General features: G+C 38.7%; 1 protein-coding gene across 1 annotated transcript in view; it reads left to right on the forward strand.

Moving 5' to 3' along the window:
* Positions 1–17,160, forward strand: part of LOC140943758 (ATP-binding cassette sub-family C member 4-like) — a 49,755-nt gene extending 32,595 nt beyond the window's left edge. Inside the window, exons 18-29 of the mRNA XM_073392867.1 lie at positions 2,138–2,175; positions 2,632–2,879; positions 3,714–3,793; positions 5,294–5,444; positions 6,183–6,413; positions 8,424–8,524; positions 10,047–10,238; positions 13,144–13,299; positions 13,421–13,510; positions 14,099–14,271; positions 14,664–14,769; positions 16,735–17,160. Of these exons, the coding sequence (XP_073248968.1) occupies positions 2,138–2,175; positions 2,632–2,879; positions 3,714–3,793; positions 5,294–5,444; positions 6,183–6,413; positions 8,424–8,524; positions 10,047–10,238; positions 13,144–13,299; positions 13,421–13,510; positions 14,099–14,271; positions 14,664–14,769; positions 16,735–17,034 (1,866 nt within the window). The 3' untranslated portion in view covers positions 17,035–17,160. The remainder of the gene's footprint in view (positions 1–2,137; positions 2,176–2,631; positions 2,880–3,713; positions 3,794–5,293; positions 5,445–6,182; positions 6,414–8,423; positions 8,525–10,046; positions 10,239–13,143; positions 13,300–13,420; positions 13,511–14,098; positions 14,272–14,663; positions 14,770–16,734) is intronic.
* Positions 17,161–17,463: the final 303 nt, after the last annotated feature.

The raw sequence follows: 17,463 nt of genomic DNA on the forward strand, positions 1-17,463 counted from the left end.
AAGGTATAATTCAAAACAAAGTACACTACTCTTGTAGCTAGTATTAATACTGATTTGTAGGTTTCCTGCGATGTATGCAACAAATCAATAAGACAAATAATCTAGTACATATTAATTCGCTACATCAATTGGTGTTACATGCTATTTTGTTATAAAAGGTTCTGATCGTAGAGGATGATTAAAAGGTAAAGAAATGGTTTTGCTGTATGTAATGAGATGAAGCGGATTATCTTTCTTTATTTCGGACATAATTTTTTAGCAGGCCAGCTCTCTGCCAGCAATCGAAAGTGAAAATGAAAATATAGCGCCATACTCCACTAATTGTCCGTGGCGCTTTACAATACCATAACTCTAATTAATTTAAAAAACTACATTATTCAATACAATTCAGGCTAGTAATTAAAACTATAAATCAAGATAATTCGTAAACAGATGTGTTAAGCTTAGTTTTAAATACAGTAACTGGCGATGATAACCTGATGTCCAATGCTAAGTATTCCAAAATTTTGGAGCAGCAACGGAGTATGCCCTATCACCATAGGTTTTTAATTTAGCCACGGGCTCATCAAGCAAATGCTTGGTTGAAGATCGTAATACGCGGCCCAAGTTTTTGGTTTGTTGTCATCCAGAAATTTTGCTACCATGGCAACGTGACGTAACGACTTCTCCTCTCGTGACTTTAGATAGAAAATTTGAAAAGTTCTCGTGATCAGCTCCGTTCTTTTTCAACAATGGCTTAATCACGCCAACTTTGAATCTATCGGGTACTTGGCCACCTTGAAGCGACAAGTTAACTATACGAGTTATTATTGGAACTAGTCGATCCTGACCCCGCTGGAATGGCATCAAGTGCACAGAACTTTGTGCACAGGGTGCTAACATATCCAGAGATCACTTCCTCATCAACCAGCCTCAATTCACCAAGAAACTGACTGGCCAAACAGGACTCGGTTTTAGTATTATAGGGTGTTACAGGGCTGTCATTCGGAACTCGAGGAAACGTGTCAAGATCATTGCGAATTCTGACAATTTTGTTGGTAAAGAAATGTACAAATGATTCAGACAAATTGTCAGTGCCAGATGGATAACGTTGGGCGGGATTGGAGTTCAGAAGTTTCTCTACCGTCTTGAAAATAATTCCTGTGTTCCCAGAGTTCTCCTGGATCTTGATGAATAATAATCGTGCTTAGCTGAGGCTATCATGTTGTTAACAACACCGTTCTGGAAAAAATAACGTTCTCTGTCTGCATGTTTTTAAGATCGCCATTTGCGTTCAAGCTTCCTCCTAATATTCTTTTGTACACTAATATCATCAGAGTACCAGGGCACACATGACGCGTCTTTTTAGGAGCGTAGGCATCAAGGGTAAATTTCAAAACAGAATGATATGAATTAACTAATGAATCAAGATTAGTACGAAATTCATCAACTAAGGGAGAGTTTCCAAGAGTAATATTAAGTTCTTCACAATCAATCGAACGCAGCTTCCTATAGCAAATAGTTTTCCTTTGAAAGAAGAGCTTTTGTCGGCGCCTCTTGGTACTCAACGCCAGGGATAATAATGCAAAGCACGTTTTTGTATGTGTTTCAGTGTTTCGGATAAAAATGACGGAATATTTGCAACTATTCTAACACGGATCTAACTAGGAACCAGTACGCTCTTGCCACATCGTTAACAGAGATTCCGCATTTCCTTAAGGTCTTCAGAGATTATATCCTCGGATTGACTTTCTTTATTACTTGATCGCAGTGAGCGTTGCTGTCAAATCGATGGATAAGATAACTCTGAGTATTTTATATTACTGCGACTTGACACACTTGACAGAAGCGCTTCCGGTGGAAAAAGGATGCCAAAGGCAACTATTGTAATAAAGAACGTTAATGGCCATGGGCCTGCATTTTACAGCATATTGACCCATTTTTTTACTGAACAGCAAATGATTGGATGTCATCAACGATAAAATTTAGGACAGATACAATAGACCAATTGCGATATATTAAAATTCATATTTGGCTGCGAGGCTTGAGGGAATAAAACAAAAGAAATAGTCTTAAGGCTCAGCAATGAATAATTCATTTCAGTATTACTGCACTTATTTTCTTTAATTTCTTTTTATTTATTTTTTTTGTCTGAAAGGTTATTTTTATGGTGTCAGATGTTTGGTTATCGCTTTGGTAAGTTTTCGAATATCCGTGTCAGGTATTTTTATCTGTAGCTTATTTTGTCGATGAATTAAAGTTGAACCTGCGTAACTAAAGACGTTTTCCTTGGAAAGAAAAGAAGTGTTTCACCGAAATGGTTACTTTGCGTGCTTTTTGTTTTCTGATAACTTTTGTGACCAGTACTGAATATCTTTTCATCAAAACTGATGTAGTGACCCTTACGCTGCTCCCATCCTACCCGGCATTCCAAACGTGCTTTGCATCATTCAGCACATCACATAAAAAGCGCTTTCAAGGCCGAGGATTTTTAAACATTAATTAACGTGTCCCCATAGCTTGCTTTCAGACTTACGGTAAACAAAATCCTACAGAGCAAACATACCGTAAACAAATCAGCAAGCAAAATTAAAGGTTAATTTTCTTTTGACCGTAGTCAGTACTTTCTATCATCATTTTTTTGGGTTTAAGGTGCAACGAGGAGGAGAAGTATCTTCTGGCAACATTGCGCAACAATTCCTCTGGTGAAGTAGATGAGCTGGACCGTAGTCTTTATCTTGGCATATACTCAGTGTTTGTTTTTGGTCTTTTGTTCTTTACATTACTGCGAACGCAGCTTTTCTTCAAACTCACTATTGTCGCCTCGAGAAACCTTCACATGAAGATGTTTTCTGCTCTCTTGATGGCACCATGTTATTTTTTCGACACAAATTCCATAGGTAAGAGATGAGTAATTTGTGGCATGTCACTAACTTCCTCAGTTCCCGGTGCTCTACTACTCAGCTTCAGAAGACTCGTGAGAGGGAAGGCCATTAAACTGGGTTCATGTGGCAAATATCCTGCATACTCATACTCGACATTCCAATCCTAGCGGCTAGGATTGGAAGGGAAAATATGGGACATGCGCAATGATTTAACTGTGATTTTGAGTTGTTTTCAGAGGTTACTAGCTTGTTTTGATACATCTCCTAGTTAATCTTTTCAGATTGATAGATCCATTTTCATTTCGACGTTACCTCGTAATTATGACCAAATTTAAGAAGGATGAAGATGGTGGTGTTGACGACGTTCCACTTATTTATATGGATTGCATTCAATTACTTTACTTTCGCTGGCAGTTCAGGATGATGAGGCTTAAATTACCAGCCCGAATATAATAAAATATGGTCGCGTCACTCAGTTTTTTCATGTCATAACGGGAATGATGTTAGGATATTTTCGCTGCTGTTTTCCGAACGTCAGCTGCGGCCAATTTCCTGACCAGAGATATGGATACCTTTAATAATAATAATTTATTGATCGGATAACCACTAAAAGTGGCAGGGCAGCCCGGATAGAAAGCCATGGGGCTTATCACTTTCAGGCTACCCATTTACAAACAAATTCAAAGTTATTTAAGTATATGTAGATGACAAGAATAAGCTATTAGGGTACGATGACTGTGACAGACGGTTCCATACCGCTGCTTCAAGACACAACCTGTGATGGTTACGTTTTGGTTCAAATTTTTTCTTTGGTTTGAATTTTTTTAAACTAAAGGATTTTACTTGCAGGTCGAATTTTAAACAGATTTTCCAAAGACTTGGGATTCATTGATGATATGATGCCATTCACATACTGCGACTTTCTACAGGTACGTAGGGGTAGAAGGGGTGGGAGGGTGGAGGGTTACAACATTTTAACCCTCTTACCCTCTCTACCTTACTAAATTGTTTTTTAAACGTTGTTGCATGCATTGAAGGTTCTATAAGTGTACAAATTTTTTCTGGAAAATTTGTTTTTTGATATTCTGGAGTTTAAAAGTAAAGATTTGCTTTTATCAGCGTAGTTGATAAGGTAGATTGGCGATGGTAGGGGCTAGCTCTCGAAACGAGACTTTCTTTATCTCAGTCCCTACTGTGGCCAATCTACCCTATCAACATAGTTAATAATTTTACTGCCAAGGTCTTAGGCCCGGTTCAGACGCCGAACTTTTCATGAGCCGAACCTAGTTCGAATTGAGGCCGACCCAAACTATTTAGACCGGCCGAACTGATTCAGACGCCGATCTTAATTCCAGCCGAACTAAATTCAAACGAAGTAAAATGCTCATTTTGGTCAAACTGCATGCAAAATACGTTATTGTTAGTCTCGCTTGCGTAAGCAGCGAGACTCATAATCTGCAACGCGCTTTTCGTCGCATTTTGTACACAAATGGAAGGTCGTTGTGCCAGGCGTTCCTTGCGGAGACCGTGGGAACTGGGACTAAGAATCTTTGCGTGATCGAAGCCACGTATGTTTTTGCAAGGAAAGCTTAGGAAAGATTAAATTAGGAGCTTTTCCGAAACGTGTTGGTCCACGAATTCTATCGCTTGAAAGCGATGATTACTTTGGAACAAGTGAACACTACTGATTGGTCGAAAAAAATAAGAATCTTAAATAGCAAAACTGCGATGGTCGGGTGTTGCAAACTTTCATTGTATGCAAACGGGTCTTGTGCTAAGCATGCGGTTTATTTTCGGCGATGATTGAAATTACGTGCCATGTAAATCACTCTTTTGATCTTTGGCAATGATGTAATTAATTTCTCTGTAATCGAGGCCCTTGAATTTTCGTGTATTTATACACGCGTATAGCCTGTGACCTCAGACGTATTACCGTTCGTCGCTAACACGCGTACTTAATCAGTTCAGAAACAAATAAAAAGTATCGACGTCGATAAAGTAGGAAGTAAAAACCCTTTAGCGAGTAAATCCTGTTTCGTGTAGAATTAATCGCCTCCTCATTTCTCTATCTAATCTCCAAGCAAGCGAGACCGACCGCCTCTGTAAGAGCGCTCTTGTTATTTATGTATTAGTTTCGGTACATGAATCAAAGCCGTTCCAAAGTCGTTCCACAGTCGAAATTCCCGGCTGGGCTAGGCGTGAAGAACGGCTGAGCCGTTCAAAATTGAAATAGGCTTTTCTAATTGATTCAGATGCCGAATTTTTCATGTACTTAATTCAATGTATTAGGATCGGCTCATGAAAAGATCGGCGTCTCTATCTCAGTCCCTACTGTGGCCAATCTACCGTATCAACACAGTTAATAAATTCTCTGCCAAGGTGTTAGTTTTCTCAAGTCTTGTATTCTCCATGTATTTTGCTGTTTTCAGACCTTGTTTGTTGTTGTTGGGATTTTGGCATTGGTGGCGGGCAACAACCCCATCACATTTGTTGTTGTGGTCCCTGTTGTTTTTATCTTCTGGATCTTAAGAACTTATTACATGAAGACATCACGAGAAGTTAAGAGAATTGAGGGAATAAGTAAGTGGTAATTACCGAATTGTTTCTGATTATTTTTCTTTAACCTGCAAATACTTTATATTTTCTGTGGAATTATGAATAATGTTAATCCTTATTAATTTGTGGGTCTTTCTTGGAAAAGGGGACTGGGGGATCTCGAACCCGTGGCGACCGAGATCATTCGGCGTTAGGGTTTTATGCCACTGATCGCATTAGGCAGGCACCTTCTGAACTTGTTGGAAATCATAAGTAGGTGCATTTATAAGGGTATATAAAATAAAGACTGTCGTGGTGGTGGTGCGTGGTGGTGTTGGTGGTGGTTTACCTTTGCTATTTGTATTTCTTTTTAATCACCCCTGGTTTTTGCATTTTACTTTACTTTGTGTGTGAACAAGTTGGTAGAATATTTAACCTATTTTGGAAGAGGGATTGCGCATTTGTCACCTCTTGGTGGAAATGCTACTTTTGTTCATTGTTAAACCGTTTTCTTATCATGCACGAAGACATGTCCGTAAACGTCTTTTCGTAACATAATTTTTCAGAAAAAATAGTTTTAAACCAGAAAAGCTAACGTATTGTATCGTGAAGTTGCTGTGCGAAAGGGCACAGTACATACCTGCTATTACCACGATCGGCCGGTATGTCAAAAAGTGGGGGAGAATAATTTTGCTTGACATTGCTTAGCTTTCCCAACTCAAATTAATTACAAACGGTAGGAATATTCAACGTTCACCACATGCGGGTATGATTGTATTGCAGGTCGCAGTCCTTTGTTTGGTCATTTTTCTACTACCCTGCTAGGTCTTGACACTATCCGTGCATTTGGAGCGCAGGAAGTGTTTATAGATCAGATGAATGCTTATCAAGATGCACATACCAGAGCCTGGTTCACATTCATCTCTACCACAGCCTGGCTTGCCTACAGGCTCGATCTACTTTGTGTCGTCTTTATCTGCTTTGTGGCTTTAGTTTCTCCTGCTTTAAAGTCATGTAAGTTACTTTGTCGTGGAACAGTGGAGATGTAGATCTTCTTCCTTGTAGTCGAGACAGGCTTTGTTTCTCAACTTTTAAAGTTGAAATACATCGAACAATTTTAAGAAAGTTAAAGTGGATTTGGTCCATTTCTCGTTGTTTATTGGCTGAGTCACTGTGGCGACTCTCCTGAAAGCCTAGTCGTGAACTAGTCGTGGGGAGGAGCGTTGCGTGACGACACTAAAAACGGCTGTGTAGCAGACTACTGAAAGCCTGGTGAAATATGATCGTCCCGTTACGTGTAGTCCTGCATAAGACTGTTGTTGACGGTACTGTAACTGACCCTTAGAAAACCTTTGCGAAATTTGTCACCAGCGTCGAACTAAGCTAATGATAATATCATCATCATTCATCACTTTATTTCTGTGTCAGTAGGTAAATGGGCCATTTGATTCAGGCGTCGACTTTTAACTCCATTAGCTGTCAAAACCTCCTCTAAAAGCAACTTGTGATCAGGGTAGTTGGTGAAGTGGACGTATTCAACTTAACGCAACCCATGTCAATTAAACGATCAAATATAGTTAGCAGAGGAGACTGTAAGAGCCCGCAAAATCAAACATGAAATCAACGGTGCTGCAGTTTATATAAGGAGCGTTCTATTGCGTTTGCATGAATTGTGTTTGAATAAATTAGTGGTCGTTTCTATTGGTCAGTTAATTCAAAATAATATCAATTTTGTTGAACGATGTGCACGGACAAAAACTAACAGTAAAGACATAGAAATACAAGTCTGACGGGGGCTTCATGATATTTATTAGTTCACGAACTATGAATCGAAAGTCAAGTGCATTCCTAGGCGAGGACGTCTTATCTACATAGCCCTTGTTCAATTTCTTTGCTGATATTGACTTGTCGAAAACTGAACAACTCATGCAAAAGTAATGACATTAAACAAGTATATTTTGTCTCCAAGAAGCAAGAAGAATACAAACCTTCTTAGGCCATTTTACCAAGCGTTGTTTAGACTTTTCTGTGTATGATATTCGCGGAAATCCCGTACGTGGGTTATAAATGAACTATAATAATTATTTTGACACGTAAAACGCGACGTCTGAATCAAATGTCGAAGCTAAGTCAAAACTTCGACTGTGTCAGTCGCAGATTCTGCAAACGTCGCATATGATTTTAAGCTATCAAATTTCGGCGTGTTTGATTGACCGTATTTCGGAATAAGAATAAGTGGAAGGAACTAAAGAAATCAGTTGTATTGGTATTGAGCGCATTGCAATATCTAGAAGTCTGTGTGAAATAAAATATTCCGTTGGATGTAATGTTTAATTGGCCCAAAAATCACGGTAGAAGAGATTTGAAAAAAAAAAAAACATTTGCGTATTCTTATTCTGGAATACGATTAATCGAACGCACCCTTATTGATTCAGATGTCGCATTTCACATGTATTCAATTCTCGGTCGCTCGGTTCATGTGGAATACGACGTTTGAAACGGACTTGAGTACAATTTGTTTATTTATTCATATGCGATATTTGCACAGACGGGTCAAATTGAACCCTACCGGTTTAAAATGAAGGCCGGTGAAAGTAATGAAACTGCCTCCACTTCAATAAATTATGCACTAAACAAATGACAAATCAAGAGTATACAAGCGTACCAAACTTTCAATCAATCAATCAATTTTTTTTTCAGCATTTTTCAGTACTTATGTATTTAATGCGGTAAATACCGTTTTTTCCTGTCCTCGTGGTATTTGCAGCCAAGAACTCGCAATCAAAAAAGTGTATTATTTCAAAGTTATCTCCTTTTGTAGTACAAAGAGATGGTAAAGTTCCATTCCTGACAAGACTCAAATGTATTTAACAGTCATTCAAAATTGTTGTAGTTCTCGGCTTAGATCTATCCTTTATGCAATTCATTTGTATTTAGTAGAATAAAAAGAAGTGCGTTCTAGAAAATGGTTCACCACAAAAGGAAAACACTTACATTTTATTCCGCATTGTTATCTGCTTTTAGCCTTAAGTGCTGGTTTGGTTGGTCTTACATTAAGCTATGCAATCAAGATACCAGGCGTATTCCAGCAGTGTGTCAAACAAAGTGCAGAAGTTGAAAACTTGGTGAGTATTCCTCAGGATATTTAAGTTCGTAACAGTGTGTACTGTACATTTTCAACTTAACAAGGTATTCTTTTTTGAATATTTCACACAATACTTATGGTTGAGAGTAGAATTAAACAGACTACAGAGAGCTTCAATCCTTGAGAAGATTTAGAACCCCCTCCCCTGCCCCTCCCCCTTCCCCCAAATCATGGATGGGACAATGCATCCATACAGTCGACTCCCGATAACTCGAATCTTCAAGGGAAATCGAAAAAAGTTCGAGTTGTCGGGAGGTCGAAGAAAATAGCCGGGAGAAAGCAAAAAACAGTTTTTAATCACCCATTTAAATCGGGAGGTCGAAGAAAGGTTATGTGACAATTGAAATATCCGAAAAGATACTTCTAGATTATAAATCAGAAGGTAACGTAACAAAACATTGCCTAAATAGAGCATACGATTTACTGTCTTGAGAAGTAAAGCTGTTTCACGTTAGATTTGTGACAAACAACATCAGCCTCCGGGGGGGGGGGCACTTGGGTATTTTTTGGGTGGGTATGTGCCGCCAGGGACACCAAATTGGCACCCTGCTCTAAAAAAAATTTGCCCTAAAATTGATACCCCGTTCTAGAAATGGGCCCATTTTGTATACCCCGTTCTAGAATTCGCCCTATAACTGAGCCCCGTTCTAGAAATGTGCCAGTTTTTTATACTCCGTTCTAGGGTGCAACAAGAGTATAACAGTTTGCTTGTTAACGCATTGAACCGTATTTTTAAAAGCAATCTGTCCTTGAATAATTTCAAATGGCTGCTTGCAAAACTGAAGCTGTCGTGTATTCGAAATATTATACCCCGTTCTAGAAAACGCCTCTGAAATGGATACCCTGTTCTAATCCAGGAGCTTCAAAATCACGACCCCGTCGGGCGGCACATACCCGTATAGGTAATGTATGGGAGTACCCCCCCCCCCCGGATCAGCCTACACTGGTAAACAATGCCTAGAACACGTCGATGGGAAATTCAAAATTCAATGTTTCGGACGCCAGGACACTGTTTTATTCCGACTTTTTAAGGGCTCAAAACATGGTTCGAGTTATCGAGGGTAAAATTATATATTAATGATCTGAGGGGAAACAAAAATTTCTTTGAGTTAGCGGGAGGTTCGAGTTATCAAGGGTTCAAGTTACCGAGGGTAAAATTACAGTGAATGTATGACGGAAATCCAGGAGAAATCGATTTTTGGTTCGAGTTAGGACGAGGTTCGAGTTAGCGAGGGTTCGAGTTATCGGGAGTCAACTGTAGATGTTTTTTATTTGGAGTCTTATATAATAAATAGTATATCAACTATTTCCAAATAACTTAAATTACAAACAACAAAAATTTCTAACCATATATGTCTAATAAGTCATTAATTAATTAAGTCCTAGAGTATTTTTAGATTGTTGCTTGTAACGTTATTTGAGTAGGAGGTCATGGCTAGAAAATTTTTTAGCCTTAAGTTACACCCCGTTACATTCATTCAGTTATTTTCTTCCACCCTTAGATGACCTCTGTTGAGCGTGTATTAGAATATTGTGATGTGCAATCAGAAGCACCAAACGAGACTGACACCAAGCCTCCTAAATCCTGGCCATCCAAGGGAAGAATTGAATTTGATAACATGAGCTTTAGGTATCACAAGAGTTTACCACGAGTTCTTCACAGCATCAAGTGTTCAATTGAGCCTACAGAAAAGGTAGATTACGATATCTTTGTGTGGACTGAGTCAGTGTAATAGTGTTGACAGGACAGTCATACAAAGACGACCAACTTTCAACCCACTTTTGCCAATGAATCTGATTTGGACGCGATAACGAAAAAAAACATTAAACCATTAACCCATCTTCATGAAAACAAATAGATTATCTAAGTCAAGAGAGAAACTGTTGATTGCGTTAAAATCTTATGAGGGCTTCTGACGAAGGAAACGCGGATCTGTTTAACCTTGACCGCAAGGTCTCTACTTTGTTTGATTCTGTAAATATGTTCCTCTTGATGAGGTTAAAAAGCTTACACTGGAACATATTACAATTTACATGAGCAGCCTCTCGTGTTTAACATTCAAATGACATAAGGTTTAACTTTTAAAAAAGTTTAAAAGAAAGTGCCTCAGTTGAAAGTGCTTCAGTTGAATTTTGAATTTTTGCTCTCTCCGTCTCTCGCCTCTTTAACATTATTTCTCAGCACCTCCTTTCCGTCCATGGTTATGCTGACGACACCCAGATTTACCTCTCCGACCTTGTTCTATCCATTCGGAAATTAACGCTGTCTCTGTGATTGAAAAGTGCATCGCTGATGTTCGCTCTTGGTTTATTGGAAATCCTTTAATGATCAATGACGCGAAAACTGACTTTCTAATTATTGGCACCCGTCAACAACTTGAAAAAACATCTATTGAATCTATTATCATTGGTGACACTGTCATTAAACCTTTAGAAAGCGTCCGGAACCTTCGATCCTGGTTCGATGCTCATATGCGAATGAATGTTCACATAGGCAAGATTTGTAGCAAGGCTTTTCACGGACTATTCAACATAAGACAAATCAGAAAATTCCTTACCGTGCAATCCACAAAGACATTGATCCATGCCTTTGTATCTTAGCACCTTGATTACTGTAACGCACTTCTATTTGGTCTACCTAAATATCGGCTTGATCGTTTACAGAAAGTCCAGAATGCCGCAGCTAGTTAGTTAGTAAACCTTTATTTAACTAGGGTAATCCCTTCAGAATACTTAAAAGTATATCTGCTATCAATAGGAGCCCTAAATTAAGACTAATAAAAAAAAGTTCAAAATAAATAATAAGAAACTAAGTAACTATAAGTTAATAATAGTACAGTATAACAATTAAAACTAATTCTTATTTACTAAATAATTATTATACACAACTGAGCCATTATAATAAAAACTTTTCTTGGCGGTCTCAGTTCTTACTGCAGGTAAGTATATAAAATTGCTTCTTCTTGTTTCTCTTGAAATAACTTCCTTATTCAACTTAAAATAATTCTTTAAAAACTGTGGTACATTATTATTTAAACACCTCTTCACTACACCTAAAATATGAGCGTTACGGTGATCTTCTAAACTCTGAAATTTAAGATAGTCGGTGAATGTTGTACCATATTTAGATTTAACTATAATTTTCGAGGCCCGCCTTTGCAAAGATTCAAGACTTTCCATATCTGCTTTATTGCAGCTGGACCAAACAACATCGCAATTTTCAAAAATGGGCAAAATTAATGAATTACACATCTCGAAAGCTGCATGTATAGTGATATTCCTTCTAAGGCGCCCTAAGACACCAACTCCTTTACCAACCTTAGAAATAACATAACGAACATGGTCTTTCCACGTAAGACTATCGTCAAGAACGATGCCTTAATACTTAAAATCATAAACTCTATTAATTTCATAATCACCTATTTTGATAACTACTGTGTCAGTAGCTTTAGAAAGCCTAGCATCAGTTCCAAAAATTACAAATTCTGTTTTTCTTTTGTTGATAAAAAGAAAATTACTGAGAGTCCATTTATTCACGTCATCTAGTTCGGCATTCAAAGTTTCCTCCAAGATTTTAATGTCCTTGTGGGCTGCAAAAACAACAGCATCATCAGCGTATAATAATATATTGAACAGCACAAACAACAATGGTCCAAGGATTGAACCTTGCGGCACACCAAAAGCAACATCACAAGGGTCTGACAGAGTACTTTGGACTGTCAGCACTTGTCGTCTATCGGTTAGGTAATCCCTAAACCATCCAAGCTCTTTTCCAGTGACTCCATATCCCATCGTGAGTTTCTCCAGTAGCAGGTTATGGTCCACTGTGTCGAACGCTTTCCGCAATTCGATGAAAACTGCACCAGTTAGTAGACCCTGATCCATACTGCGCCCTATGCTGTCAGTGAATGATAAGACAGCCAAATCAGTGGAGTGGCCCTGAAAGCCAAGAAGAGTGACTTTTCAGATTGCGAAATTTGATCATATCACACCCGCTCTTATGGACCTACATTGGCTTCCAGTGACGTTTAGAGTTCAGTTCAAATTGCTCCTTTTTGTTTACAAGTCACTACACAACCAAAGTCCATCCTACATTAAAGATCTTTTATCCATGAAACCAGCTGCTAATTCTGCTCTTCGTTCGTCCGCATAATCTCTTCTGTTCGTTCCAATAGTCAACTGCTCTACACTTGGGGATCGGGGCTTTGCTCATACTGCACCTGTTTTATGGAACTCGCTGCCATTAACTATAAGAACAAGTAGCAGCCTCGCCATTTTTAAAAAGCAACTTAAAACATTTCTTTTTAAGAAAGCTTTCAATTTGTTGGAATAGTTCTAATGTTTAATTTTAATTTAGTTTGGAATTTTCGAATTTCATTTGTTTTTAGATTTTACCATAGCATAGCATATCATTGTTATTATTATAGCTTTCAGGGATTTTAAATTGTTTATTTATTATTTATTTATTAATTTTAACTTAATGTAGAGCGCTTTTGAATATTCTTCTATAGTTTTAGCGCTATACAAATTCATTATCATTATCATTAACTTTTAAAGAGCCACGTATATAATTGTATTCTTTTTAATTTCTGGTTGTAGATTGGTGTAGTAGGTCGCACTGGTGCCGGCAAGTCGTCCTTACTCTCCACCTTGTTTCGCTTGGCTGAACCCACTGGTACAATCAACATCGATGATATCGACATACGGGAACTTGGGCTAAAAGATCTGAGGAGTAAACTGTCCATCATCCCCCAGGTGATACAAGAATTAACAAAATGACTTGAAATCCGCGTAATGTTACTTTCCCGTAAACAAACTGTCTCTTTTTTAATAGCTTTTGTTAACCACTTTATGATGTATTATTTTCACGTCAAAGGAACCTGTCCTGTTCAGTGGCACCATGAGAAGAAATCTGGATCCTTTCAATCAACACAGCGACTTGGAACTATGGAGTGTCCTTGACGAGGTTAATTAATTAATCACCTGTATATTAAGCATAATGTTTCTATTTTAAATTCTGTTGCCTCACCGTGTATAGCCGGAATATCGCAAAATTGTTTCACATCTCTATTGAACAAGCGAAGAGGAGCACGCTTGAAGCGAATTCTGGTTTCGCTGCATTCTCGGATTGAACGTCAATTCAGCAATGCAACTCCGTGGCAACAGGATTGTTGAATTTGTGGAGTAACTGAAACTGGAACTGATGTCATTCCATGTCTTCATTGATGTTCGAAGTTAATTTAAGTTATTTTGCAGGCTTCAGCCATTTTCGGAAGTTGCCTTTAACTCGAATTTAAACTGATTTAACTTTATAGTCGTTCACCAAAATTGTCTACCCCTCAAGAACCCGTCAAGTGTTTATAACAAGTGCCAAAAATGGGCACAGAAATGCGTAATTTCTCAGAACTTTGAAATTGTGAAAATGTGTACTTTATAAGAATGAGAATAGTGGTGGTGATAATAATAATAACAATAATTCATTCTTTCGTGTTTGAGCGTCTCGACTCTTTGAACGTAGAGGATTTTTAACAGTTTTTTGTTGTGGTACCTCTAGGTGCAACTGAAGCAAGCTGTTGATAGCATGCAAGGAAAGATGGACACCGTGTTAGCTGAGGCAGGCTCCAACTTTAGCGTGGGTCAGCGGCAGCTTGTCTGCTTAGCTCGTGCCATTTTAAAGCATAATAAAATTCTTGTGATCGATGAAGCCACAGCAAACGTGGACCCGAGGTTTGTAAAAGTCCTTTTTTGCGCGAAAACAAAACATATACACAACATTAAACAACCTCGTTCCCAGTGTTCTCTCTTACCCGTAGGGAGAGAGAGACAGGGAGAGAGCAGGGAGATTGGTCTCTCGGGTCTCTCGACGGGTAGGAGAGAGAACCTGGGAACGAGGTTTAACATTAAAACCTGTTAATAACCTAGTTAGTCACGATTTCAACAATCTTGCTACAATTCTTACTTTTACGTGGACTACTAGTTTTGATAATACCGGCTGCCAGGATAGGAAAGACTGGTTCTAAGTTTTAGCGTATTGAATTAAAATAAATACAGCACACCCCCCTTCCCCCACCCTCTTTACGTGGTAACCTGTCGGGTTTTTTGTTGTGTTTTTTCTTTAGGACAGATATGCTAATCCAGGCCACCATTCGTGAGAAGTTCAAGAATTGCACTGTATTGACGATAGCTCACCGTCTTCACACCATCATGGATTCAGACAGAGTCATGGTACTCATTTTATTCAGATCTTTTCCTGCTTTCTTTACTCATGTTTACTTGGGCGTCCTCATCTTACATAACACGTTTTTTAAAAAACTAAACTTGTTAATGTAATCTTTACAGCAAAATCGACAGTAGTATACTCCTTAAAGTTAGTACTTTAGATTTAAAGTACATGTAAACTTAATAGACGCACGTATCAGACCGTCCAATTTACGAGACTCTCAATGCAAACTTAGTACGTACAGTATCAAATTAAACCCAACATTCGCAACTGTCTTATTATTCCGCCTTCCTGGCATCCTTGATTGAAGTAGAAGGACCGTTACATTGCAGGGTTCATTTTGCAGTAGAGTAACAAGAAAAAAATAGCTCGTTAAAGCCGCTTGTTCTCTCGCCCACGACACATGACACGAAAAGCGAGGAAGATTGATCTAGCTCTGTCCAATAGTGTCACATCCTCGGAGACCCAGGGGCGGTCAGTTTGGCCGGGAGAAAAGACGCGACGAAATTTTTCAAGTATGGGCGGACCATTCTCACCGGACCATTTCCAAACGGTCAAGCGAATGCTGGCTCCTGATTGGGCACAAAAAATGCTTTGTATTATTGTGCCCAATCGGCGAACAGCATCTCCTGAGTTCTTTTCGTGAGTTCGTACACAACGGCTATTGACTCGATCACGGCTTATCTGGCTCATGCACCAAAGAAATGCACGCAGTCAGGAAACTTTCAGCTTGATATAAACTGTCCATTTCAAAATACTGTCTACCCGAAACCTAAAGACGCTTTTCCAAAAATACAATCTTGAGCTTACAACAGGTATTTACACTTTCATCGATCACGCCTTCGTAAATATTAGGGTCGGAGTTTTAAAAGACGCCACGATAGCTGACAGCCACGAAAACGTCGCATAAAAAGTGAATTCACTTTTTTTAGTCTCTATCGTGGTTATTCCAACTCGCTTGCTTTGTCAAATGCAAGCGAACTCTTCTGGAGCTGAATTTCTATCAACCATATCCAAGTTCATAAAGAGAAAGAAAATTTTGACATAGCTTGTTTACGTTCTTCACAAAACGTGAAATTAGGCATTTTCACGTGGTAGTCGTAAAGTGACGGCAAACAAATGTACAAAAAAAGAGTGATGCACGTGCAAAGTTGTTGTTTTGCCTTGTCAAGCTATTGCTTTTTTCTCACTTCTTGTCGCCGCTGCATCTTAAACTTCCTGTTATTTACGATACTTTTTGATCCGTCAGATACAGAATTTTCTCAGTGCAAATTGAATTGCTCCTGCTGATAGAATCCGGAACGTTTTTCAAGTCATCGGTAGTTCCTTCGTTTCTGGTTAGGAAAGCTTGGTGAACGAACCGGGCAACTGTGGCGAGATAATAATAGCCGTCGTGTACGAACTCACGAAAAGAACTCAAAAGAAACTGTTTGCCGATTGGGCACAATAATACAAAGCAATTTTTGTGCCCCATCAGGAGCCAGCATTCGCTCGACCGTTTGGAAATGGTCCGGTCAGAGTCGGTACCCAGGGGCTCTTCCGCCCATGATTGAAACTTTCGTCGCGCTTTTTCTCCCGGCCCCACTGAATGCCCCTGGGTCTCCGAGGATGATTGTGTCACTAACATACAGTAATAAGTTAGAAACTGACGGCAAATAACGTTGAAGCAACTACGAATTTGAACAGCTCTGATGAGATGACGTGAATATCGCACACTTTTGTAAATCAAGGCTACAAAGATTTTGAACTATAATTAGGAATACCCTCTAAAATTCGCTGAAAGTATCTTCTTCTGTCTAGTTATTTAAAACAACTCGTCTACTCCTAGTCCTTTGAACATTCATTTCAGTTTTCCTGAAGAAATTTTTACTGCAAATTACTTTCGGAGTGACAAAGGATTTCATTTCTTTTGTTTATTCTTCTTACCAGCGTACTACAACTACGTTATTTTTAATTTCATTATCTTGCAGGTGTTAGAAGCAGGAAGACTGAAGGAATTTGACGCTCCTTATTCCCTCCTTAAAAATCCAGCCACGATCTTTGCACAGTTAGTTGCACAGACAGGACCAGTGGAATCAAGAAGGTTACTTGAAATAGCTCGTAACAAGTATTATACAGATAAAACCATTCCAGAGGCCGAAGATGATTTACCTGATGCAGAATCAAAGAGGGAGTCTGTGGATGGTTCCCAGTCTTCCGCTGCTTTGAATATTATTGTACCTGATGATCAGTCCCCCGCCGGCACTTTTCAGTTCGAATCAACTGTTTAGCTATCAAACCTCATAGCTGTACTCCAGTATCTTTAGTAATCGCACTTGGTTATCAAATTCGTAAGAATTCCTTAGAAAAACGAGTGCGAGGAAACAAACAAAAAAAAACGTGCATGGAACGTTTTTATGTAGAATGAATACAACCTGCAGTTAATCGAAACAAAAAAATCCCCTATCTTCCAGTACTATGCCAACTCTTATGCAGAGAAATTGTAATCCGCAATTTATTATATGATTATTTGATTCCATGGTTTGATTTTAAGGTATTTCGATAAAGTTTTTGGGAGATCATACCGATGTTTTTCAATCACCTTAAAAGTGATTTTATCCTTGTCAGTTTTTAGTAGAATCGATGTCACTATGACCAAATAAACAAAAGACTTTGAAATCGATAAGATCCGAATTTTGCGCGATCTATACCTGCTACTG

The sequence above is a fragment of the Porites lutea genome, chromosome 7 (genome assembly GCF_958299795.1).
Source record: "Porites lutea chromosome 7, jaPorLute2.1, whole genome shotgun sequence".
Taxonomy (NCBI): domain Eukaryota; kingdom Metazoa; phylum Cnidaria; class Anthozoa; order Scleractinia; family Poritidae; genus Porites; species Porites lutea.